The sequence below is a fragment of the Cannabis sativa genome, chromosome 1 (genome assembly GCF_029168945.1).
Source record: "Cannabis sativa cultivar Pink pepper isolate KNU-18-1 chromosome 1, ASM2916894v1, whole genome shotgun sequence".
NCBI lineage: Eukaryota > Viridiplantae > Streptophyta > Magnoliopsida > Rosales > Cannabaceae > Cannabis > Cannabis sativa.
In genome coordinates, this window is record NC_083601.1 from 32,436,382 (window position 1) to 32,448,956 (window position 12,575).

Consider the following 12,575-nt stretch of genomic DNA (forward strand, 5'->3'; position numbering starts at 1 on the left):
ATTTTTTATGAATCTTAAATTCAGATTTTCTTTTTAATGTTTTATATGGTTTTTACCATATTTTTAGTTTGATAGGTTAAATAATGTTATATTTAGTGGCATTTACTTTTTATGCCATATTTATCATAACCTTAATAATTTTTTACATATTTTTGAAAATAGCCTTTTAATTAATAAGTAACCAAGTATCTTAATTATGGTTTAATGAACCGAAAGGTAAATATTGTGATTATTAATTTAAATGCAAAAATTCGTATAATTGTGATATTTAAATTTGTCCAAGAAAAATTACATAAAACACTAATTTTATAAAAAATTTATATTTTTATGTTTTATTTTTTTTTTATACTTTTATAGTATTTATAAAAATATAAAAAATAACAAAAAAACCACATGAAAATAACAAGAAAACAACATAAAAATAATATACAAATAACAAAGAATCAACAATAAAATAACAATTATATAACATAAAAATACACTAAAAGACCGTATTTTATGTAAATAAACTCTTAAAAACTGTAAAAATGTTGAAAACTTCATACAGACCATATTTTTGTAATTTTTTTTTGTTGTTTTTGTGTTTTTTTGAAATTATCCCATATTTTTTCGGGTACTATATTTAGAAGTGGTATTTTTGTAAATAGATACCTGAACTTCATTTGCTACCATTTCATTAGGAAAGATTGGTATTTATACAAGCCAAAGTGTTTGTAGTCTTTGTGCTCAAGAAAATTCAAGGATCCGTGGTTGAGTTTTATGACTCTTCAAGACGGAGTGGAAGCACTGGTCTAGACTTATAGATAATATATTTAAGATAAATATTGATGTAGCTATCTTTGATAATAGTAATTGTTGCTTGCTATCAAGATTTAGAGATATATAGTGCCGTTTAGTAACACTTTTGTTTTCTAATTTTTTAATCACAAAATGAAAGTAAAAATTTTACTTTTGAAAAACAAAAATACGTTCTGTAACCACTTTTGTTTTTCAATTTTAAAAACAGAAAACAAAAGTGTGTTATGTAAAGTTCATTTTCATTTTCATTTTTTGATTTTATTTACGTCGGGTCTAGGTCCGGGGTCAGATTTGAGTTCAAGACAGAGGTCGGGTTCAACACCAGGATCGTGGGGGGATTTGGGTCCGGGTTTGATCGAAGTCCAAAATATTGATTAAGAAAAAAAAAAAACTGTTAAAAAAAATATTGAAAGTGATTTTTTTTGTTTTTAAAATTTTGATTCTTAATTAAAAAATTGATAAGTAAAAACATTTTTATAGAACATGTTTTTGAAAAATATTTTCACTTTTTCAATTTTAAAAACAGAAAACTGATTAAAAAAGTGTTAACAAACGGCACCTATAGAGAAAAAAGAATGAATGTGTTGATTCCATTGAATGAATACAGTTGGTTACAATCTGCTTTATAGAGCCAAGCTCTTAGCTAACAAATGAGACTAACTAACTCATAACCGAAAGAGCAACACCAACTTACTGAAAACTAACCACTAACAGCAGCCTAAGCTTAACCAAACCTAACTAACTTCAACCTGAGCTAGTCGAAGCCACATTAGTGTGAAAGAAGCCTTGAGTTGGATCAAAATGAATTCCCGGCAGCATACTACAATAGAGACAGACTACCTTATTTTGGTTGTATTGTTGAGGAGTGTCAAGTGTTGTTAATTACTCGAGTTAAGGACTTGTTTCTTAGTTTTGGTTAAACATTCTACTAATAGGATAGCTCACTATATCTAGCTAGAACTTCCTTATTTTCCCGCTGATCGCTGTTTTTCTGAACTTTCTATTTGCTTTAGTTTTAGAGACGTTTTGTTCAACGATATTATTTAATTAAAAAAAAAAAGGAAAAAAAAAAAGAAGAAGAAGAAAACAGGATACATGTTGATGTTTATAGCCTTTAAGTATTGCTACAACAGGATAATAATAATGCAAAAAAAAAGGAGATAATAAAAGAAAAAAAACTCTTTATTTATTCAATATTATATTATTACACTATAATAAAATCAAACTTTGTAGACATTCTACAAAATTCAAATAGAGAAGTATTCCATAACCACTCTGTGTGAACAAACACACCTTTGCCAAATAATAAATGAAAACATATATGCATGCATGATACCTGACATGACATGCATAAATTGTTTACATTAATTTATTATTACATAAGATTAAGATATATTACTATTATTCACATATATATATATATATGATATAATTTTACTTATTTTATTCCTTTAACAAGTAAAATTATACTACTTTGACAGCATACACAACACGCACAGAATGATTAAGACCATCGGACCAAGTAATATCTCCAAAATTATATCCAACAGCAGCCCCTTTGCCATCAAACGACACCTGAAAGGAAGCCTTGTTCAAATTGTTGCTGAACACAATCTTATCAGGATTAACCTTTACAACTAAGCCTTTCGGTGAATTGACTCGAGCAGTGTATGTTGAGGTGGAGGGTCCCACATTGGTCACAGTCCTTTTGACGACTGTAGGAGTTGATTGCTGTCGTTTTAGATTTCCAATAGAGATGGATGGGTAATTAATATCTGTGATGAGTTCTGGTTTTGAGTTTTTGGGGCATTGCAAGTTTGCGTCCTTAATTACGGATTTTATTTTGTCCTCTGTATAACCGTAGTAACAGAGGAAATTGAAATTGTCTTGTGTGGTTGTTTCAAAGACAAGCCCTGGGTCTAGAGCTTTCATATGGTTTAATTCTCCAGATCCAATCTCGTGAGGAGTTGCCATTAGGTTTCGTTCATTTTTTAATGGTTTCCCTGTGTTGTCGTACGCACTTGCTGGTTTGTGCAAGATAAAAAACAAAAGTTTAGATCATAGTGTACACATTATGTTAATTTACAAATATTAGTTCTGCCGAATTGCAATACTTTTAGTTAAATATATATAGGTATGTGTATATACCGGTTGTCATAAGTGCTGATTTGATCATAGAAGGAGTCCATGTAGGGTGAACAGACTTGATGAAAGCAGCAGCTCCAGATACATGTGGACAAGCCATAGAGGTTCCAGAATCAAACTTGAACGTTGATGTGTTCATAGCAGCAGCTAAAATTGCCACTCCAGGAGCCATTATATCGGGCTGTGTTTTTTTTATTATATTAAACTCACATCATTATATTAGGACATACACATAGATCAAAGAGAGAGTGAGAGAGAGTGAGAAAGTGACCTTTAGAATGTTTTCTGTAAATTGTCCAGGACCTCTCGCTGAAAAGTTAGCCACCACTGGTGCAGGTTTATACAATTTTGGAACTTCTTCTGTTGGATAAATTGTTGCTTTTGGATTCCTGAATGTTTATTACAATATACACAAACTTGAATGCTACTTCCTAGATAGTGTTTCAAATTCCAACAAGTTTGTATAAAGTAAAAAATGACTTACGCGGTAGAGTGGATGTAGTTTATAAGAATGTCATACTCTGCAATATTGTTTAGTAGTACCCATGGGAAAGTTTGTGTAGAAATGGGTATAGTTTTTTCCGTATACATTATTATTCCTTTGCTTGCTCTTAAAGGCTCAAAGTCTAAACGTGTAGCATCCCCACCATCAAGACAAACCACAATACTTCCAGCCACTTTCTTTATGTCTAAAGATCCTCTGTAGCACTTTCTGCACATTTGTTATAAATTTCTTTACAATCTCTATATTTTAAACTATAGCTAGGTTGCCGATATGAGTGTTTTTTATCATATACATTTTGGCTATTTTAAGATGTACAACCATTTCATGCAGTAATATTTTAGAAATAATAACTCATGAGTAAAATCACACTTACTCTGCTGTTGATACAACCGAAGGATTAATAGCTACCTCCTTTCCAATTACAACTGGATATATAACTGATCGTGAAAGTTGTGAATGATTAATGCCAATTGCCTAATAAAGAGAAACAAAAAAATGATATACGCATTAAATAACAGTATGTCAACCCTTAACATAAAAAGAAAAAAAAAACAATAAATTACAAGGACTCACATTGAGAGTTTTCCCATTTCCAAGATGAATTATAGACCTGAAATCTCTATCAATGGAGGAAGCTCCGACACTAAACATCCAGGGTGCAGTGTGGCTAACTGTGTACGGATCGGGGCCGATGTTACCGGCGGAAAGAACGACCAAGACACCATTTTGCTCAGCATGAAAAGCACCGATGGCAGTTTGATCTTTCAAGTAGGTGTTGGCGAGTTTAGAATTGTAGGCAGTTGAGATAGAGATTATGTCAACTCCATCATTGATTGCATCATCAATGGCTTTTAATGCATCTGCATTTGAACAACCACCACCATAACACACCTTATAGCTGGCAATCCTTGCTGATGGTGCACCACCTCTCGCACTCCCACTGCCTAAACCCATTTCTGAAGCTTTAGGAACTACTGAACCAGCTGCAATGGAGGCCACGTGTGTTCCATGCCCAGTTGAATCCCTTGGTGACCTTTCCTTGTTTGCCGATGGAGGAAGGTAGTATTTTGCACCTATCAATTTCCTACAACAATCATTAAATAATTATTACTATTAGCTAATGATATAGTTTCTTTGTATAAATGTATATATAAATTGAAAAATGTGCTATATATAATTTGTTATGAGTATTAGAGAAGTTGGTTAGGCAGTTAGGAAGTTAGGAAGTTAATCTGTTAGTTTAGTTTGTTACATAATTGTCTTTCTGTTATGTATTTTCTTTCAGTCTGTTACAGTGTACTCGATCCTATATAAAGCAAAGACCAAAGCCAATCTGAGATTGAGCTTCATTTTTCCATTCATTCATTTTCTCTCCATCTTCATCTTTCTCTCTGCTCCTTTTTTCCTTTGAGCAAAACTCTGCTATTCAGAGTTTCACATGGTATCAGAGCCATGTCGAATAGTGGCGACAATGGCAGAAATTCAGGTGTTCGAATTGAACCTCCAGAAGGCGAAAGAAACCAGCAGCAAAATCGAGCCAACAATCAAGAAGTCGAAGCACAAATTCCCCTCCCAAACAACAATCTCCTCCCTCTCAATCTTCGATTAGATCGTAATAATTACACCATCTGGCGATCCCTTGCTCTTGCTGCAACTCGAGCTTACGACTTAGATGGCTTCATTCTTGGCAATCGTCCTCCACCCCCTGAATATCTTGCAGGTAATGTCCCTAACCCTGCTCTTCAACAATGGATGCGTTTTGATCAGTTTTTAATGCATTGGCTGATGAATTCTGTGTCTGAACACATGCTTGGACATGTGATTCGTTGTCGCACATCCTCGGAGATTTGGAACACTTTCGCTCAATTATTTGCAACACGATCTCGAGCTCGACTTCTGCAGCTTCGCAATCTTCTTCAAACAACCAAGAAAGGGGCTCTTACTGTTGAAGAATACATGCTGAAAATGAGACAATTTGCAGATAACCTTGCTGCTGCTGGACAACCAATCACAGACGATGATCTTGTTCTTTATATCCTTGGTGGTCTTGGATCGGAATATGAGTCCGTGGTTGTCAATCTCACTGCACGAACTGAACCTCTTACTCTTCAAGAAGTTCAGTTCATGCTACAGAGTCAAGAGATGCGGATTCAACAATTCACCACAGAATCTCTACACAATGTTCAAGCCAACATTGCCAATGCAAACTTCAATAATATTTCAAGAAACTCCTACTCCAACAGAGGTTATCGTGGATCCACAAGGGGAGGCCGATCCACTAATACCAATAGAGGTGGCAGGGGTCAAAGACCAATGTGCCAATTATGTGGCAGAGTTGGCCACACAGCTCTCAAGTGTTATCATCGTTTTGATATCACCTTCAATGGAACTGCTTCTGGCCAACCTTCTACTACTTCAACCAATGAAAACCCCCAAGCTTTCTTGACTGAGTCCACCAATAATGAAGCCTCTGCCCCTGATATCTCAGCAGCTTGGTATCTAGACACAGGTGCCACCCACCATATGACAAATGACACAGCCAATGTCACTACTGCAGCTGATTACAAAGGCAAAGCTAAAGTGGTTGTAGGTAATGGTTCATCTCTCCCTATTCATCATATAGGACATAGTTATATTTCCACAAATTTTCCCCATCAGCCCTTACTTTTGCAAGATATTCTTCATGTCCCCAACATCACCAAAAATTTACTCAGCATTTCTCAATTCACTAAAGATAACCATGTCATTCTTGAATTTGATGATTCTTGTTGTCTTATAAAGGACAAGAGAACCAAGCAAGTTCTTCTTCAGGGCCATCTCAATGAAGGCCTCTACAAACTTCAAGTCTCCTCCTCAAGAATCCCAACTCAATTGCAGCCCCAGCCTGCTGCATTTAATCACACCACCACCAGTAATCCGGTGTATGACAAGTCAAAAACAGCCACCATTTGGCATTGCCGACTTGGGCATCCTTCTCCATCTATCCTTAGTAATGTTCTTTCTACAGTTGTACCAAATACCAAATGTAAACAATTTTCCTTTTGTGATGCTTGCCAAATTGGCAAACTTCACCAATTTAGCTTCAAAAGAACTGAAAATAAAACTACTCATCCTTTTGAATTGATCTTATCTGATGTGTGGGGACCCTCCTTCTATCCTTCTAATGATGGTTTTAAATATTATGTTAGCTTTATGGATGATTTTACCAAATTTGTTTGGCTATTTCCTATGAAAACCAAATCTGAAGTTCCCACCCTCTTCATTCAGTTTAATAAATTTGTGGAGAGATATTTTCAAACTAAAATAAAAAGCATTCAATCTGATCTAGGTAAGGAATTTGAACCCCTTTATGCTCTATATCGATCTTTAGGCATTGTTCAAAGAAATTCTTGCCCTCATACTCATCAACAACAAGGTAGAATTGAGCGAAAGCATAGACATGTTGTTGAAATTGGCTTAACCCTTCTTGCTCAAGCAGCCATGCCTTTACATTTTTGGTGGGAAGCCTATGCTTCTGCATCATATTTAATTAATAGACTTCCCACTCCAATTCTCAACAACATCTCCCCATATGAAAAGCTTTTTCATCAAAAACCGGACTACAACATGCTTAAGGTCTTTGGTTGCTCTTGTTTTCCCTTATTAAGACCATATGAACATCACAAAGTTGCTTTTAGATCCTCTAAGTGCCTCTTTATAGGGTATAGCATCTCTTCAAAAGGCTATAGATGCCTACATCCCTCTGGCCGAATCTATGTATCTAGAAGTGTTACTTTCAATGAGGAGGAATTTCCATATAACACTTTATTTTCTGCTCCTCAAACCAGTCCCATCCCCTCCCCTCAAATTATTGATGTTAATGCTTTTCACGTTCCCACTGCCACACCAGTCTTACCCAACCCGATTGCCCCTCCCAGTTTAATCCCTTCTCCAAATAACTCAAATCCTGACCACAACAGCAGCTCCCCTCCCTCACTTGACTTATCACCAAGTGCTTCCACCAATAATACCAACAATATACCCCCTCCTCCCACTCAAAATCAACATCCCATGGTTACAAGATCCAAACATGGCATTTTCAAACCAAAGACCTTTGCTGCCTACACCACTGAAGATGAAGAACCTACATCCCTCAAAGCTGCCCTTGCAAATCCAAGATGGAATGCTGCAATGAATCATGAAATTGTTGCTTTAAAGAACAAGAAAACTTGGACCTTGGTTCCTCGGACAAGTGACATGGTTGTGGTTCAAAATAAATGGGTTTATAGAAAGAAGTACAATGCAGATGGGACTGTTGAGCGGCTCAAGGCCAGATTAGTTGCCAAAGGATTTCAGCAAACACCCGGTGTTGACTTCTTTGAAACCTACAGCCCTGTTATAAAGCCATGTACAATAAGAATTATGTTCACTTTGGCTGTTACTTATGATTGGGAAATTCAGCAAATAGACATCAACAATGCCTTTTTAAATGGGGATCTTCAAGAAGATGTGTACATGGCTCAACCACAAGGTTTTGTTAGTTCTGAATATCCAAATCATGTTTGCAAATTGCACAAAGCAATCTATGGCTTAAAACAAGCTCCTAGAGCTTGGTTTGATACTCTCAAAGCTAAGTTACTCAATTGGGGTTACCAAAACAGCAAAGCTGACACCAGTTTGTTCTTTAACAACATCAATGGCAACTTGACACTAATCTTGATCTATGTTGATGATATTCTCATCACAGGGGCTGATTCATCTCACATCCAACAATTAATTGCTAATCTCCACGAGGCCTTTGCTCTAAAAATCCTAGGTCCAGTTGACTATTTTCTTGGATTTGAGGTAAAAAGAACAGCCACTGCTCTTCACTTAACCCAGCAGAAATATATCAAAGACCTCCTATCTCGAACCCAGCTTCTTGATTCTAAACCCCAACCGACCCCCATGTGTTCCACCACCAAATTGACTGCTGCCTCAGGAACTCCTATGCAAAATCCCACAATGTATCGAAGTGTCATAGGTGCCCTGCAATATCTCACTATGACAAGGCCTGACATTGCTTTTACTGTCAACCGATTAAGTCAATTCATGCAGTCCCCCACCTCTGAACATTGGGCTGCTTGCAAGAGAGTCTTGAGATATCTTGCTGGCACAATGGATGCTGGTCTCTTCTTCAAACCAGCAAAAATATTTGATCTCCAAGGCTTCACGGATGCCGATTGGGCCGGTTGTCACGATGATAGGAAGTCGACTTCTGGATATTGCATCTTTTTAGGAGGAAACTTGATCAGTTGGTGCTCCAAAAAGCAAACCGTGGTCGCTCGATCCAGCACTGAATCTGAATATCGAGCTTTAGCATTAGCCACATCAGAACTCATCTGGCTTCAATCCATTCTCACTGAATTAGGCATCCACATCTCTCACTGCCCGATTCTGTGGTGTGACAACTTGGGGGCAGGATCCTTAGCTTCCAACCCAGTTTTCCATGCTCGAACGAAGCATATAGAGGTGGATATGCACTTTGTTCGCGATCGAGTCACTGCTCAACAACTTGAAGTTCGCTACGTTGCTTCAGAACACCAACTTGCTGACATATTTACTAAACCACTGCCTACTTCTACTTTTCAATCTTTGTATGACAAGTTAACACTTGGCATAGACCAGTGTCACTTGAGGGGGGATATTAGAGAAGTTGGTTAGGCAGTTAGGAAGTTAGGAAGTTAATCTGTTAGTTTAGTTTGTTACATAATTGTCTTTCTGTTATGTATTTTCTTTCAGTCTGTTACAGTGTACTCGATCCTATATAAAGCAAAGACCAAAGCCAATCTGAGATTGAGCTTCATTTTTCCATTCATTCATTTTCTCTCCATCTTCATCTTTCTCTCTGCTCCTTTTTTCCTTTGAGCAAAACTCTGCTATTCAGAGTTTCACAATGAGCTACCTGTTACAGTTGGAGGAGGTGAAATCTGATGCCGTCATACAACCTCCCTTCCATTTTGAAGGTATTGGCCCAATTCCTTTGTCACTAAAACTTTCAGCCTCCGGCCAAATCCCTAATGATCATATATATATATATATATCAATTTCAATAATTATAATTAAATTATATATCATTTTGGTTGGTTCAGCCATATAATATATTACTATTTTTAATGATATAAATAGTATACACAATTTTTTTAACATTATTATTAGGCATTTTGAAGTGCTCAACACTCTATCAATGTACCGTCTGTATTGTAAGCAGTTAGTAATATAATTTGACAAGATGTATATGTTGACATACTTACGTACCTGAGTCTATTACCCCAATAATCATGTTACTGGTGACAGTCTTTTCCAAACCCCATTTTGACTCCATTCCTGCTTCTAAAAAATCCCATGAACGTGTTGTTTGTGGTTGAACAATTTCATCCTCAATGACCGATACCACTTCACTATGACCTGTTCTCCCATTTTTAATTTTGTTTTTATAAGTTTTATCAATATCATCATGAAAAAAAAATTATAATGATCGAATTGCTATTTTGTATTTTCAAAAAAGGCATATATATAAATTAATATTTATTAAATAAAAACTACACTAACAAAACCATTTTTGTTAAAATTAATTAAGAGAGACAATTACTTGATAAAATGGAAGCTTCATTATCGGTAAGCATGGCAGAGAATCCTCTAATCGCATGGTGGTATTGGTGGATTAGAGATATTCTTTCCTTCTCTTCCCTGCCAAAAATATTTTAGTATATATGCATAAATATGTGTATATTTTACATAATGTATGTTTAAATTTAAGTTTATATGGTGTACAACATTTAAATATGAATTAATGTAAATATATAATAATTAATGATTAACGTACCTTGGGATGATGGAGGAGAGTAACTGCAAATGAGCTAATTCATCAGCAACTTTAGCATCTTCTTTGCTTACATTTGGTGATAATGTTTTTGGTGCTCCCATATATATCACATAATGCTGTTTAATTATTATAATATATATATATATGTGTTATATAGCTGTAGTCTTCTCCACGTATATATAATATCAATTTCTATACTTACAAGACATGTACATGAGATGAACATATATATATAAACACATATTCTTTAAATTAATATATAGAAGGTTAAATATCATTACATAATGTATAATAAGATCGAGAAATAATAGAAGTAGTGTTAGATAGTGTTAGAGAATATTAATTGTCAGCTAACGAGTTGTTATTACAGTACTGTCTTGTAATAATTAGGCTTTCAGTTACGATTAATTAGTTACAATACAGATAGTTACACTCTCACTTGTGATAATAAGTTGCTGTATTTATTTCACTGGAAGTACATTTATAATGATCATTTATGTTTATAGATTTTAAGAGATTAATTTTTAAAATTTAATAAGGGGAATAAAGGCCTTTTATATTTAGAAACATATACTTTAGATTTGGAAAGAGTTGAAATTAAAATCATAATATATAATGTATCATATATTTCAGAATGTACCTTGGGAATCTGATCATGTGTGGTGGGGGAACCAGAAATAAAAAACCATTGGAGTGAAAGAAAAAAGAGTAGTAAAAGAACAAAAATAGACATTATTGATATTATTATTATAAGTAGCTATATAGTATATATGTAGATGTATGTACATTATATATATATAGAGTGCGTATATATCAAAGGAAAAAAGATGAGTTAGCACAATTGAGCAATGCATTCAAAAATAATTTTAAAATGTATATGGCTGGGGATCGATTTGGCTGTGGTTCATGAAATGCCAAATAATTCATTTACTCCTCTTTGTCTCTATCACAAAAAAGGAAAAAAAAATGGTGACTAAAAATGAAAATGATCATGACCTGTCGTGTCGTGTATCACGTACGGCCTATATATATAGAAATTGATTAAAAAGAGAGAGATAAGGTTAGTAAAGAGATTTTGGCTACATATAATATACTGCCACAGTCCCTAATCTGTTTCAGCCAATCATATCTCACTCTTCTATATCCTCTATTATATGCATGGTCCCGTATGTACCCAATTCCTTCCAAACCAGATCTATTGCTTGTCTATTGGTAATTTAATTAATTTAATTATCTTATATGTTTCTCACTTCAGTGTCTATCGATATAGTGATACTGATCCTATTCCTAACTATTAATTAGTTAATGAATGGTCATGATTATTGATTGTTCAGTAATTCAAATGAATAGTTATATAGGATCACACACTATGTACCATACGTTATTAATTATCATGATCAGTTGTATATTTTATATATATATATAAACTCTTTATTTAATTTATTTTTAGTAATATATGTACACACTATATATACTCAGATAATAATTTAATAAATATAAGATATGATCAGATAAAAATTTACATAGTTAATGTTATAAAGATAGTGTGTGTATATATAGGCAGATGTGTCTGAAGGAGGTTATAAAGATTTGGCTAATTGGTGGTTGTAAAAGCTTTTTTTGGTGCAATAATATTTATTGCTTAAAAAAAATAAATGATTGATGTATTGATATATAGTGTGTATTAAGAATTAAAGTGACTCAGTATATTTACTCATAATATTGTTACAATATTGTTATAATTTCTTTGCTCAATCTATGCATATATATATATATATTAGGTACGTTTACGTACCTTGGGAATCTGATTTGTAGTGGGGAAGGCAGAAAGAAGTTGCAGTGAGAGAAAGGGAAGCAGTAGAAGAACAATAATAGTCATTGGAACTAATTAATATTATGCACATAAATATAGTATATACTGTATATAGATTGTTAAGCAACAGAAGTATATATATATATATGTATATGTTGAATAAATAAGGGCTCCTTTTTTGGCTATTTATAGCCAAAAGAGTGTATCAAGAAATATATAAGAAATTGTGGATGAGAGCAGAGATATGAAGCTATAAAATAGGGATGGATATTTATGTTACGTAATAAGTAGGGCCATTAATTTTGGTGTGAAAAGGCCAAACATGCACGACATTTTAAAAGTCTTAACACTGAGCATTAGACTATTTGACTTTCTTAATTAAGACAGCCGCGCGTAGGGATGGTGCACAATGCGGCGAAAATCAAAATAGGTTATTAATGGGTTCTTCAGGGATTTCCTCTTTGTTTTTA

The 12,575-nt window shown here is 34.4% G+C and overlaps 1 protein-coding gene and 1 long non-coding RNA gene across 3 annotated transcripts; one reads left to right on the forward strand and one right to left on the reverse strand.

The window, feature by feature from the left end:
* Nucleotides 1–1,962: 1,962 nt before the first annotated feature.
* LOC115705934 (CO(2)-response secreted protease) lies at nucleotides 1,963–12,260 on the reverse strand. Of its 2 annotated transcripts, none has more exons than XM_030633420.2 (11): nucleotides 12,088–12,260; nucleotides 10,293–10,408; nucleotides 10,059–10,156; nucleotides 9,725–9,874; nucleotides 9,372–9,483; nucleotides 4,022–4,532; nucleotides 3,822–3,922; nucleotides 3,428–3,655; nucleotides 3,215–3,332; nucleotides 2,947–3,124; nucleotides 1,963–2,822 (listed from the first exon to the last, which is right to left on the reverse strand). In XM_030633420.2, the coding sequence occupies exons 1-11, from the start codon at nucleotides 12,169–12,171 to the stop codon at nucleotides 2,263–2,265; spliced, it is 2,256 nt and encodes a 751-aa protein (XP_030489280.2). In that variant the 5' UTR covers nucleotides 12,172–12,260; the 3' UTR covers nucleotides 1,963–2,262. The 2 variants fall into 2 exon arrangements, with proteins under 2 accessions (XP_030489280.2, XP_030489279.2); XM_030633419.2 differs by lacking the exon at nucleotides 12,088–12,260 and adding an exon at nucleotides 10,933–11,392.
* Nucleotides 4,384–9,877, forward strand: LOC115705975 (uncharacterized). The gene is made up of 2 exons (XR_004009548.2): nucleotides 4,384–4,507; nucleotides 9,381–9,877. It is a non-coding gene; the product is annotated as an uncharacterized LOC115705975 (long non-coding RNA).
* Nucleotides 12,261–12,575: the final 315 nt, after the last annotated feature.